This window comes from Gobius niger, assembly GCF_951799975.1.
Source record: "Gobius niger genome assembly, chromosome: 15".
NCBI lineage: Eukaryota > Metazoa > Chordata > Actinopteri > Gobiiformes > Gobiidae > Gobius > Gobius niger.
In genome coordinates, this window is record NC_136866.1 from 28802457 (window position 1) to 28815880 (window position 13424).

Sequence of the window (13424 nt, forward strand, 5' to 3'; positions counted from 1 at the left end):
TTGCTTAAAAGTCTATTTGTTTTTGCATATCTCGCGTTTGTGATATGAAAAACATAGTAAATAAAACACTTTGAATGTGAAGTTGCTGCTCACTGTGTGTAAACCCTGCCTGGATCGAGGACTAGACCGGACTCAAACCCGTCTCCAGTGAGTCCCGCTCGGACTTTAAACAGAAGAGATCTGGACCAACAGCACATTCACCGAAACAGTGACAAAGACCAAGCGCTAAAGTGTCCTCATCTGTTTGTAGCTTCACAAATACAGGCATTTTTAAAGATCGTCTTCCAAAATCGACCAAAAACACTCCACTCCACCCACTGCCCGATTTATAAAACCAAAACCAAACACGACTGCCAGACACAAACTAAAGGTCCAAGCTCAACATCCTGGTTATTTCACAAATCCACCGCGACGCTCTTCACGCACTGGGAATGTTTTCACAAGTGTTTGGGAAAGTTGTATTTAAAGGGATTTTACTGGTGAATCTCGACCTAAAGGACAGGATCGTAAATCCGTCTTTAGGGCGTTAGTTTAACCTCTTAACTCCCACCTGAACGGAACCCATTTTATCCAGTTTGGCTTTACCCTAATCAAAAAGCTTCTTCGGAAAAAAGCACCAAAACAGCCACAAAATATGAAAAGAAAACAAGGATGTAAACGCAACAAAAATGTGACAAAAAATTCAACCAAAAAGTGACAAAAATTCAACAAAAATTCAACAAAAAATGACAAAAATTCAACAAAAATGTGACAAAAATTCAACCAAAAAATGACAAAAATTCACCAAAAATTCACCGAAAATTCAACAAAAATGTGACAAAAAATTCAACCAAAAATGTGACAAAAATTCTACCAAAAAATGACAAAAATTCAACAAAAATGTGACAAAAATTCAACAAAAATGTGACAAAAATTCAACAAAAATGTGACAAAAAATTCAACCAAAAAGTGTCAAAAATTCAACAAAAATTCAACAAAAAATGACAAAAATTCAACAAAAATGTGACAAAAAATTCAACCAAAAAGTGTCAAAAATTCAACAAAAATTCAACAAAAAATGACAAAAATTCAACAAAAATGTGACAAAAATTCAACAAAAATGTGACAAAAAATTCAACCAAAAAGTGTCAAAAATTCAACAAAAATTCAACCAAAAAATGACAAAAATTCACCAAAAATTCACCGAAAATTCAACAAAAATGTGACAAAAAATTCAACCAAAAAATGACAAAAATTCAACAAAAATGTGACAAAAATTCAACAAAAATGTGACAAAAATTCAACAAAAATGTGACAAAAAATTCAACCAAAAAGTGACAAAAATTCAACAAAAATTCAACAAAAAATGACAAAAATTCAACAAAAATGTGACAAAAATTCAACAAAAATTCAACAAAAAATGACAAAAATTCAACCAAAAAGTGACAAAAATTCAACAAAAATTCAACAAAAAATGACAAAAATTCAACAAAAATGTGACAAAAATTCAACAAAAATGTGCCAAAAATTGAAAAAAAAAAACATACAAAAGGTGACACAAACACAGCAACAACGCGAGCAAAAAGATCAGTTATGTGGGTCTTAGCTTTCAAATGAGGCGTTACATAGACCTATAGCCAAAGAGGACAGAATGCCTTTGGTTTAGGCGGGTGGTAAGAGGTTAACAAACCCCGGACTCAGACAGAGATGGATGAACAGAGACAGGTTTCCTCTTCCTCGTCCATCGCTCACTCAGACATGTCGTCTCCGGGATCGACCGCGGCGCCGACGGAAACTCATAAATCTGGAAAGGTGTTGTTTGGCTGAAAGACGCTAAAGCAGAAGGTTCACAAGTGTAATTCATCAAGAGCCACTTAATGACTCTTCTGACAGTTAAATACGTTGTACGAGGGCTGGGTACTGGAACATTTATACTTTTCTAAATCAGGTTCTGTGGGTCGTGACAAGAGCTTTAAGAATTTACCCCAAAAGTTCGGCCCGGACGCCAAACGCAGCTTAAACAGTGATGAATTACAGAACCAGTCAAAAGCTTGGAAAGATTATCACTGAGGTGCCACGAATAAAGGGAATTTAAGATATGAAACATGTGTTCATCGTCAATGAGAATCACACAATGTAAAAGTTGAATATATATACATAAACTGTTGACTAGTACTGTAAATTAAAGAGGGGGTATTCTGCTTTTTTCAGTCACATAGCACCAGTCTATATCACACTACAATGATGACAAACCTTCTGTTGGTCTGTAAATGCAGTAAATTAGAATAACTGCCTTGTATAAAATGTCTCTCTCAAAATGGCTGTAGTGAATGTCTTGAAATAGGCCTCTGTCTCTTTAAGAACCTCTGAGCCTTTAGACACGCCCCCTCCACACGCTGTCTGTGGCATCAGTGGGGAGGGGGTTCTGCTGAGGAGCAGTGGTCAGTTACTCGGCTGGTGACGAAAGCTCGGAGGCGTCTCCAGGAGGTGGGGGCGTTCCTAGGAGGACTCAGGCAAACCTATCCCTAAAATGGCCGCCATCAGAGTTTTTACAGATTACTGAAAAATACGTGAATGTGCCAAGGCAACACTTCAGGCATGTTTTTAATGAGGGAATGACAGAATAACATGATGTAAAGCTTGAAAAAGTCCATTTTGCATAATACCCCCCCTTTAAAACAAACAATAAAGGTCTTTGGAGCCAGGCTTTAAAGGAACAGTTCACCGTTTTTCCACACTGAGATCTGTTCTTACCAGAGCTTAGACGAGTTGATCCGTACCCGCCTGGTCTTTGTGCCCGTGGGAGAGCTCGGTCGCTTCTAACTTCATCCCCATTTGGAGCTATAGGAATACACTGGGAGAGGCCAAATGCTAACAACATCTTTGGTCTTTTTTGCGTGACTGAGGGCACACACAAAGACCAGACAGGTACACATCGACTCGTCTAAGAATCACCTGGCTGGAGGGTTCACCTATAGTACATGTTTATGGGGAGAACATGCAAACTCCAGTCAGAAAGGCTCCTTCCTGGTGGGAATCGAACCCGGGACCTTCTCGCTGTGAAGAGGAGGTGCGTCACAGTTCTACATGTGGAATAATATAGTGTAAAAAAGCATCCATTAAAGAAATACAAAGTAACGTGTTTACCTTAATAAATCCTTCCCGTAGTTCCTCTGGGGGTAATACAAGTGTTTATGGGATGACTGGGGGGGTCTTTCATCGCCCCCTGGTGTCTCTGGCCAGAAAACTACAATTGCAACTTTCCTGCCTCAGGGTCGGAGTCACCAATACACACTAATAGAATCACAAAGAAGAAGCTAGCAGGCTGACGGGTAAAGCTAACTGCGGGCTAGCGACACTTTAAACAGTTTTTACAGCCAAGTTTGAGTGAAAAAACAATATTTTCATTGTGTAATTGGATGAACAATATCCCTCTGTCCCTTTGTCTTTTCTGTCAGCGTAGGATTTACTCTCACGGACGATTAATGAGTAAGAAACACAACATGTACGACACCTGCAGTAGCGCTTATGGCCTCTAGGGGCACGAGTTACTTATAGATGGTATAAACTGAATTTGGAAATGTACCTAGCCCTGTGTACGACAGGTCAGCTATATCATAAATCAGACATTACCAAAGTGATAGAAAAATGTTCAGCTTGTAATATTTATTTGACATTTTTCCACTAAAAACATGCACAATAGGCCTGAATGAATGTAGTGACCACGGAGTATGGAGAGAATGAAAAATACAATGTAAAGAGTCTTTGTCCGTCATTATTTCAGCTTTAAGTCAGACATAACTGACCTAAAATAACGGCTTTATTCTATTAAATCACTTTAATATCGCACATCCACGTCCCAAACCGCCTGCTGACCCCATTGTACGTGTTTAAAATAAGGTGATTCGGGAGATCCACAGAGATCCAGTGCATGGGTGTTTCGCTGTTGTAAAAACTGCCAGGATTCAGCAGAAAAAAAAGTCTATTTTCATAAAGTCACTTCTGTCAGAGGTTTAAAGGGAAGGAGGTTTAAAGTGAAGGAGGTTTAAAGTGAAGGAGGTTTGAAGTGAAGGAGGTTTAAAGTGAAGGAGGTTTAAAGTGAAGGAGGTTTAAAGGGAAGGAGGTTTAAAGTGGAGGAGGTTTAAAGTGAAGGAGGTTTAAAGTGAAGGAGGTTTAAAGTGAAGAATCGGTGAATGTAACTTTTCAGTTTCAGTGTCGGGAATGCCGTGTCTGTCTCCGTCTGAAAACGTGTTGTACATATGTCGATACTGTGAATTTCCGTGATTTTACTGTAAATACGAAGTCCATCCCGTCTGCACCGTGTCCCGACGTCCCGTTCGTGTCTGTGATGTTTTTATTTTTGTGTAAAAGAGAGTTTTGTAAAAGTCGAATAAACAAAGGACTGCTCACGAATCCGTCTGACGTGGCTTTTTTATCTGGTTTTTCCACATCTTAGTCTGAGTAAAAAAATAAACCAAACTCTCCCTTCACGATGTTTATTTATGACATTTTGTTGAGTATTGTCTTTCCCACGTTTATTCATTCACAAATACTGACACGTTTGGGATCCACGTGGAGCAAGAAAGGCTGAGACTGAGATGACGCTGTAATCCAAATATGCTCATTAGGCCCGAGCGTCCTGGCGTCGCAAGGGCCTATTGTGATCAAGGTGCGCGGAGCAGACCCTCCAATTACTGGTCCTTAGGGTCAAAGTTAAAAGAAAAAACACAAATAAAAAGTATAGCAGACCATGTCAGGTTCAACCCAATGTTGAGAGTTTGGGTCCCTGACTATAAATAAATAAACTAACAGAAGCACAGGCCTAAAGCAAATCTTTCAAATAATGACGGATGTATCAAAATCAGAAATAATATTTGCATTCATTCTTGTGACAGGGAGAGACCATTTGAACTAACTCAGAGGGGTTTCAGTGGAACACCCCTCTGAGTTAGTGGAAGTTGGTTCAGTCCAATCCAGTGGAGACTGGTGTTCTGAGGAGGGAAAAAGGCAGGTGAAAGGTAGTAAAAGTGGACAAATACTATATATTTGTATCTACATGACTCGGTGCTGACTGTGGGGTTGTATCAGGCTCAGACTGTGAAAAGAGGCAGTTTTAGAAAGTTGTCAAAGTGGTGTTTGATGTGGCGACCTCTGGCACGTGAGACCAGCGCACTCCAACTGAGCTGTGACTCCACAGGACCCGGGGCCGACCTCAGTCTCTGAATCTCAGGCCCAAATCAGGTCCCAGCACCTGTGCGGACCTCACTGTGAGCTGAGACCACTGACCATATATGGGCAATTCCAACTGATGATGTCACATGTTCTGCCGGTTGCTTAGTAACTACTTGGAATGATGCGCTGCCTTCTGATTTGTCGAGCCCGTGCCTCCGTGCTGTGACCTCACATCACATTTGCAAAGGCGTTCATTGTTCCCGGAGTCGTGCAGCTGAACACGTGATATTTTTCTGTCTAAACGTCCTGTGGCTTAAAAGACGTCTGTCGACCGGACGCTTTAGCAAAGTGAAGCCAAGCCAGATTCTGCTTCATATTTGACAAAGCTTTGGCTTAAACTTAGCGAATCCTCAAGATGGCTGACGTGGAATCAGACAGCACTTTCAGAGGTGCTTTTGTGCAAAACTTAACTCAAGTAACCATCAAAGCGATACATGAGTACTTCCCAAAGCCGGAAGAACGGTCTCAAATCCTCCGGTCATTCAAAGATACTGTATTAAACGCCTGCCAATCAGAAGACGCAGCGGAGAACGAGCTCGAGCCCCAAGGCGAGCACGCTGAAGAAACGCCATCGACGAGCAAAGCACGCGTTTTACAGGACTGTGACTCTGACCAAGTAAATAAAGAGATCGCAGCACTGAACGGGATTCAGGATGAGAAAACGTACTTGCTTCGGAGACGCCAACATCTGGACAAGCATCAGGTCAACAGAGTTGAGATAAATTCCCTTCTGGCGCAGAAAAAAGCCTTACAGGATGAAGTCACGGCTCTCGCTGCAGAAATCGCTCACAGAAGCTCTGAGTCTAATCAAAACTGTGTGGATTTAGAAAAGGAAAAGGATGTGGTTCGTCAGGAGATAACGGATCTTCAACAACAAATTTCTGAGTCCAAGAAGAAAGTGCGATCAGAGGAATATCTCAGAAATCGGAGAACGGAGCTTAGAAATGAGCTGAACGAGCTGAAGGTCCAGCGTGATACGTATGAAGAGCAGCTCAAAGACCTGCAGGCCAAACTTCAACAGCAAGCAACGCTGAAACACCAGTGTGCGGAGCTGGAGGATGAAGTCGAGCGTAAACGTAAACAGATCAAATATCTGGAAGATAATGTCTCAAGGAATCTAAACAAAGTGGCGTCATTCGAGACAAGACTAAGCATTAATGTGAAGGAGATGACTGCAGTCAAAGGTGTCCTGGAGAGACAAATGAAGCATCTTGAGCAGGAAAAAGCCAAGGTGACAATTCAATGGGAACATCTGAGGGCTTTGGTTCCAAGCTATGAGGAACTGGTCAGCGAAATTAACAGCCGGTCAATGTGCACTGTCGACTTGCAAAATTATATTGCTTATGCGAAGCGTGAAATCAAAAAGCTCAGCCCCATGTCAGATAGTTACGCTCAAACAGAAAAGGAAGGTGTGAACCTGGATGATAAAAACGCCAAATTAAACAAAGAAACGGAAAAGCTTAAACAAAAACTACTCAAGCTTAAAAAAGTGGAGCCAAAGCACGAGAAAGCTCAGCAAGACAGAGATGGTCTGAAAAAGGAGAACCTTCGATTACATGAAGAGAAATATGATTTAAAAGAGCAAATTGCCAGCGTAAAGGTGCTGGAAGGAAGTCTAGAAACGCTGAACGCGCGGAGGAAGTCACTTCAGCAAAGCAACGACACCTTGACAAAGGAAGTGGCGCTCTTACAAGAGAAAAATGACTCACAGAAAGTGTACAAAACTTTAATCAATCAAACGGGCTTAGACATTGAAGAGCAGCTAATGGAGAAGACGAGGCTCCAAGAAGAGTACAAAGATCAGGTGGTCACGGCGTACAGCGCGGAGGTCAGGAAAGCCCAGTGGATGGCTTTGATGAGAGAGGGGAGGGCTTTGAAATCTGTCAATCAGGAGCTGACAGAGAAGATCCACGAGCAAAGCCAGAACACCAAAAGGATCGTTCGATCAAGCAACAACATGGGGGAGCAGGCGCGACTGGCGGCTCTGGCCAGCCGGGGCTTATAGGATATAGGAGAAGGGGCTCGACTGGAGAGCAGGGTGTCAGGGATTTATGGGTGGACCAGGGGTGGACTGAGCACAGACTGGGGCCACCAGACTGGCCTCTCAATCCCCCCCCCTTAACCAAACTTTACCCAGAACTTAAAGCTTAAAGGAACAGGCCACGTTTTCATGCTGAGACATGTTTTTACCAGAGTTTAGACGAGTGTATGAGCACCTGCCTGGTCTTTACGTGTGCACTCAGTCATGCGTAAAGACCAAAGGTGTTGTTAGCATTTAGCCTCTCCCAGAACATTCCTATGGAGCCGGACGGGGGGGGGGTGGGTTAGAAGCGACCCAGCTGTTCCACGTTTTCTCTGTTTAAAGACGTTTACGTGAGTTGTTGCACGATCCAAGTCGAGTCACACAGGATTAAACAGGTGGATTTTCTAAGTGGATAAAAAGGGGAACTATATTGTGAGGCGTAATGACACCTTAGGAGCACTTCGGTTGATCGTATTATCTTCAGAATTCTTTAGGAGTGAAGATATTACTGTGACGTCGATGTGCCCCTGAGGTGTTATTACGCTTCACATGATAGTTGCCCTTTTTATCCACTTAGAAAATCCACAGGTTTGGTTTTGTGTGACTAGACTTGGATCGTGTAAACGCTCACGTAACGTTTTTAAATAAGGAAAACGTGGAAGGGCTGGGTCGCTTCTAACTTCACCCCCGTTTAGAGCTATAGGAATGTGCTGGGAGAAGCTAAATGCTAACAACATCTCTGGTCTGTTTGTGTGACTGAGCGCACGCGTAAAGACCAGACAGGTACGCATCAACTCGTCTAAGCTCGGGTCAGAACATGTCTCAGCCTGGGAAAAACGGTGGCCTGTTCCTTTAAGAGAAGAGTGTGTGTGTGTGTGTGTGTGTTTATGTATTTAACTATAGCATTAGCCTGCACAGGGACCACAGGAGGAGATTAGCACTTGAGCTAACCTGGTACTTTCCGTCTCTCACCTTGAGGTTAATGTTTATTGTTCACTGTTTCTCTAAATAAATAAACTAAACTAATCTGTTTTGTAGGTCTTAGCTTTCAAATGACACATTACTCTGGCCTATAGGCTGTGAACTCCAGTCAAGAAGCTTTTAGATTTGGGTAAAGCTGAAGTCGGTACTTCCGGGGTTAGCGTAGATACTGCGCCGTTAGCATTTATCTCCGCTAACCCGGCCGTGACGATTTTGGTAAATATGACTTTTTTTAGCCGTAGGTTCAGCTTTTTTTTGGCTCATGAGTCTGAGAAATAAGTCTGTTCAGTAACTGTTGAGTTTCACAAATATTGATTGTTGTTTTAAAGAGTTTTTCGTAGTTTCTCGCACATCTGCGAACCCGGAAGTAGAGCTGTGACGTCACCGCTTAACCCCTTAACTCCCACCTGAACCGAGCACATTTTCTCCAGTTTGGCTTTACCCCAATCCAAAAGCTTCTGGAAAAAAGCTGTGAAATTTATTTTTTTTTAATTGAAAAAAGCTAGACAAACATTTGATAAAAAATTGACAAAAAAATTGACGACAAAATGACAAAAAAATTATAAAAAATTGACCAAAAAATGACAAAAATGTGACAAAAATTTGACAAAAAAGTGACAAAAATGTGATTAAAAAAAATGACAAAAATGTAACAAAATGACAAAAATTAGACAAACAATTACAAAAATGTCAAAAATTTGATAAAAAATGAACGAAAAAAATGGATGACAAAATGACAAAAAAATGTGACCAAAAATGACAAAAATTCGACAAAAAAATGACAAAAATGTGATAAATTTTTTTTAAAAATTTGATAAAAAATTGACGACAAAATGACAAAACAATTATAAAAAATTGACCAAAAAATTACTAAAATGTGACAAAAATTCGACAAAAAAATTACAAAAATGTGATAAAGATTTTTTAAAAATTTGATAAAAAAATGACAAAAAAGTTACAACAATGAGTTGAATGCCCAACAAAAAAAAATGATGGAAAAAAAATCTGCTGACGTGAGGAAAAAGATCCTCTCGGTTCAGGCGGGAGTTAAGATGTTAACAAACGTATTGGGTCACAAATTCTTCAAAGGTTTTTGGAGCCATCCCTACCGGTGTATGCATGCTATTCAAGAGTCAGTACAGGATTGACTCTCAAAAACTATCTCTTCTATTACCTAAGGATACACTTGCAGGGAGGGTTTGCCGAGCGAACAACCCTACCAATAACAATCGTGCTATAAGAACCATGTTCCAAAGAGAAATAACAACAATACCCAGTGTCATTTCTCACTGGAATGTGTTCGTGGATGATAAACCATGGAAGAAGGTCTGGCTTTTGTCTCATACAGTAGATCCTGAAACCATTGTGCATCTTTTCTGGTACTGTCCAAGTGTTGTATTATTTTGGCCAAAATTCTGTGACTTTATTCACCACATTCACTCGATTTACACTTGAAACAAAGACTAGAGCAAAGCTGAAAGTCTCCTCTGTCGGCACTAATGAACTCAATGAATTCAGTTTTATTGCAACATATTATTTATTCAAGTGTTTTGAGCGAAACAAGTCAAATTACGGAGGTACAAATCATTATTTTATAATACAGTATGTACATTAAGAAAACAGCGGTTCAAATCTGTAAAAATATCACATTTTCCTTCCCGAAAATGAACCAAAATGATTTATAATAAAAGCTCTGAAGCTGAACGGAAATATACATGATGCTTTAAATACAGTTACATTCAGGAGATTTACAGTTAAAACTTCAAGTATCGTCCGCAGTTCAGGGCAGACATTTTAGGATAACGACAAATGAAGGAAAAAAAACAGCCTCTCGTCTTAAGAACAAATGTAAGAGTAAGTTGAAGTCCTCAGTTCTCCTCCAGGGTTAAAGGGGCGGTGCCGGGTCTGCGTGCCCGGGAGAGGGGCTCGTCTCCGGGCTGGGCTGGGGCTCCTCGGGGTCGTCCTTGGAGGTGCTTTTGGTTTTGTAGTTGACAGATCGGACGCAGTGGAGGCGCACGAGGCCGCTCTGACCCGCAGAGATCAGCCAGGTGCGGGAGGAGGAGTTCGGGCTGAAGCGAACCTGAGGAGGAACACGGCCATCGCAGTAAATAAAAGTACGGCAGTACGACGTTTCAGGGTTTATACTACAGGGAGCAGGAAGTCACAGGAGTATAAACATTAACAGCTTTGTTCCTGCGTTAGATCTTAGTCTCGTCTCCGGTTCCCAGGCTGCACTGGGCTCATCCCACATGAAGGAAGGCAAGGCAAGTTTATTTGTAGAGCACAATTCATACACAAGGCAATTCAAAGTGCTTCACAGTTAAAGCAGCATAAGATATAAGAAAAACAATATATAACAACATAAAATTAATCAATTACAGTAAGAGGCAAGAGTGTAGATCAAATACTTTCAGTTATATACATTTTTAAGTCTTGTCTTGACTCGCTCTGTCTTGAGCACTATTTTAAAGCAGTACTAAGTAACGTGTTTACCTTAATAAATCCTCTCCGTAGTCCCTGTGGGGGTAATACAAGTGTTTATGGGATGATTGGAGGGTCTTTCATCTCCCCCTGGTGTCTCTGGCCAGAAAACCATGTTTGCAACTTGACTGCCACCGGTCCGGAGAAAGCAATACACACTAATGGAATCACGAAGAAGAAGCTAACATGCTAACGGGCAAAGCTAACTGTGGGCTAGCGTCACTTTAAACAGTATTTACAGCCAAGTTTGAGTGAAAAAAAATATTTCCATTGTATAATTGGATGCACAGTAACCCTCCCTCCCTTCGCCTTTCCTGTCAGCGTCGTATTTACTCCCCAAGACAATTAATAAGTTAAAAAATCGTAACTTGCTACTACACCTGCAGTTGCGCTGATGGCCTCTAGGGGGAAGAGTTACTTAGTACTGCTTTAAGTCTTGTTTTGACTCGCTCTGTCTTGTGCACTATTCTCATCTTCACAAAAACTCCAAACTTTGTCCTGTTCTGTGGTTGCGGCGCTGACTCTGCAGGTTCCTGAGGTCGATATTCCTCCTGCTGTTTCTATAAATCTGTGCTCTTGGTTTAGAGACACCCCCCCTCTCTCTCCGCCCTCCCCCCCCCCCCTCTCTGTCCATCACTGTCGCCCGGGGGCTGGAGAATCCTCTTTAACTGGAGCGATCCAACATGGCGGCCGGAGCTCGCGGTGACATTTTCTCATTTTGCGCGTCATTAGCTCCGTCTTTTCTTCTGTCACTGAGAAGCTTCTCTTTAATTCTCGCCGCTGACGCCCCGGCGCTCGAGACGAAGCGCTTTTAAAGATCTGACATTAACGTGCTGCGTCTGCGTCGGGGACTGACGGGAACTAAACACTCGGATCAGAGCCGCCGTGGAAACCCCGGGGGCGGGACCTCTCAGCTTTGATCACGGATACACTGACAAACTGAAACAGAGCGCCTTTAACCTCTGAACTCCCGCCTGAACCGAGAGGATCTTTTTCCTCACGTCATCAGATTTTTTTCCCATCATTTTTTTGTTGGGTATTTAACTCATTTTTGGACAAAAAAATTGTCATTTTTTTGGTCATTTTTTGACACCTTTTTTTTCATTTTTTCCGTCAATTTTTTGTCATATTTTTGTCATATTTTTGTCATATTTTTGTAATTTTTTTGTCCCATTTTTGTCATTTTTTGGTCAATTTTTTGTCACATTTCCATCATTGTTTTCGTCTCAGTTTTGTTGCTTTTTCACAGCTTTTTTCCAGAAGCTTTTGGATTGGGGTAAAGCCAAACTGGAGAAAATGTGCTCGGTTCAGGTGGGAGTTAAGGGGTTAAGTATAAGGACGGGTCGTTTTGTTAAATTAGCTTCTGACTCTCAGGGTAAACTCTTCCTAACTCGCACAAGTGTCTAAACCATAAGTAGCTCTCTGTTTCTGTTACGTAAAAGTCACTCACACGGTGGAAACGTTTGGACTCCTGATATAAAGAAACACATGACATGAGAAGTACATTTCCCATGAGGCTGCAGTAGCAGTAAACATAATATGTCAAAGTTACAGTCGCAGGGTGTTACAAGCGTTTAAACACGGTCATGTCACAACAGCGAAGTGAAGAGTGAAGGTTAAGGTCAACTCCACTGAGGAGAGAAGAAGCAACAAACTGGAGAATAGTTTAGTGTAAATCCAATATTCCACAAAGAGCTGACTTTATTACAGACGACACTCCCTAAATCAGAGTCTGAGCTGGATTTAACCAGAGCTAAATGTCTGCAGTGTTTACAACATACAGGCTAATGTTAACCTGGCTAACGTCAGGCTGCTGTGTGCGCTCGAATCATTTGGAACTGCACAGCAGCCTGGGGACCATGGCCCAAATTTTCGCATGGATTTGGGAACCAATCACAGAGCGAGGAGGGACGGCAAGACGATGACGCGCTATTCAATATACGGAAGCTTGTAGTTTATTTACGGATTAAAAAAAAAAAAGTTTATTTACGGATCCAACATGACAGCAGCAGACGCGACGCTATTTTTTGATCAAGCTTTAGACCTTGTCCTAAATAGTTTCACTCGAAGGTTTACAACGGGTACGTCATACGTCATCGGATACGATGATACGATTGGCTGTGGCCTCGTGCAGACGCATGAGAGACACGGCTATGGACGATCGTAAACCACACCTCTCCTACGGTCCCCAGACTAAATATCACTTGTGATTTTAGTCTGGCTAATGGTGCTAATGGTGCTAATGTTGTTAATGTTGCTAATGTTGCTAACTAGCCGCTAACTCGCGGCTAACAGTTCTGGCGATTCTTACACCGTTTTATGCCCAGGTTTATTCATCTGAAAAACTAAACCAGCGACTAAAAAGTCCTCAGAAAATCTAGAATAAAGAGATACAGCATGTTTATATTGATCAAAATGCTGAAGCTACTGGATAAGTTACTATAAACACAGGAGAAAATCCACACGGAGCTGAAGTAAAGGAGAAAAGAGACCATTTATCTGCAGTAATAAGAAACATCTCAATACTATTGTTCAATACAAATACTTAAATGAATAAAGCACAAGCATTGAGGAGCTTTAGGACATGAGCTGTTCTGTCTGTTATGGACAGAGACACAAAAATGTAAAAACTATATTGAATTTTTAAAAAAAAGGGAAAGCTTTAGCTTGGTTCCCTGTCCGGCTATTCTTTGTTGGAAGTTGGAAGTGTAATATCACGGTTAAAGTG

The 13424-nt window shown here is 41.4% G+C and overlaps 1 protein-coding gene across 2 annotated transcripts in view; it reads right to left on the minus strand.

Annotated features, from left to right (window-relative positions):
* Window positions 1-10083: 10083 nt before the first annotated feature.
* Window positions 10084-13424, minus strand: part of gtf3c2 (general transcription factor IIIC, polypeptide 2, beta) — a 48554-nt gene continuing 45213 nt past the window's right edge. For both annotated transcript variants that reach the window (XM_079572676.1, XM_079572675.1), the window contains exon 20: window positions 10084-10295. In XM_079572676.1, the coding sequence (XP_079428802.1) occupies window positions 10101-10295 (195 nt within the window). In that variant the 3' untranslated portion in view covers window positions 10084-10100. The remainder of the gene's footprint in view (window positions 10296-13424) is intronic.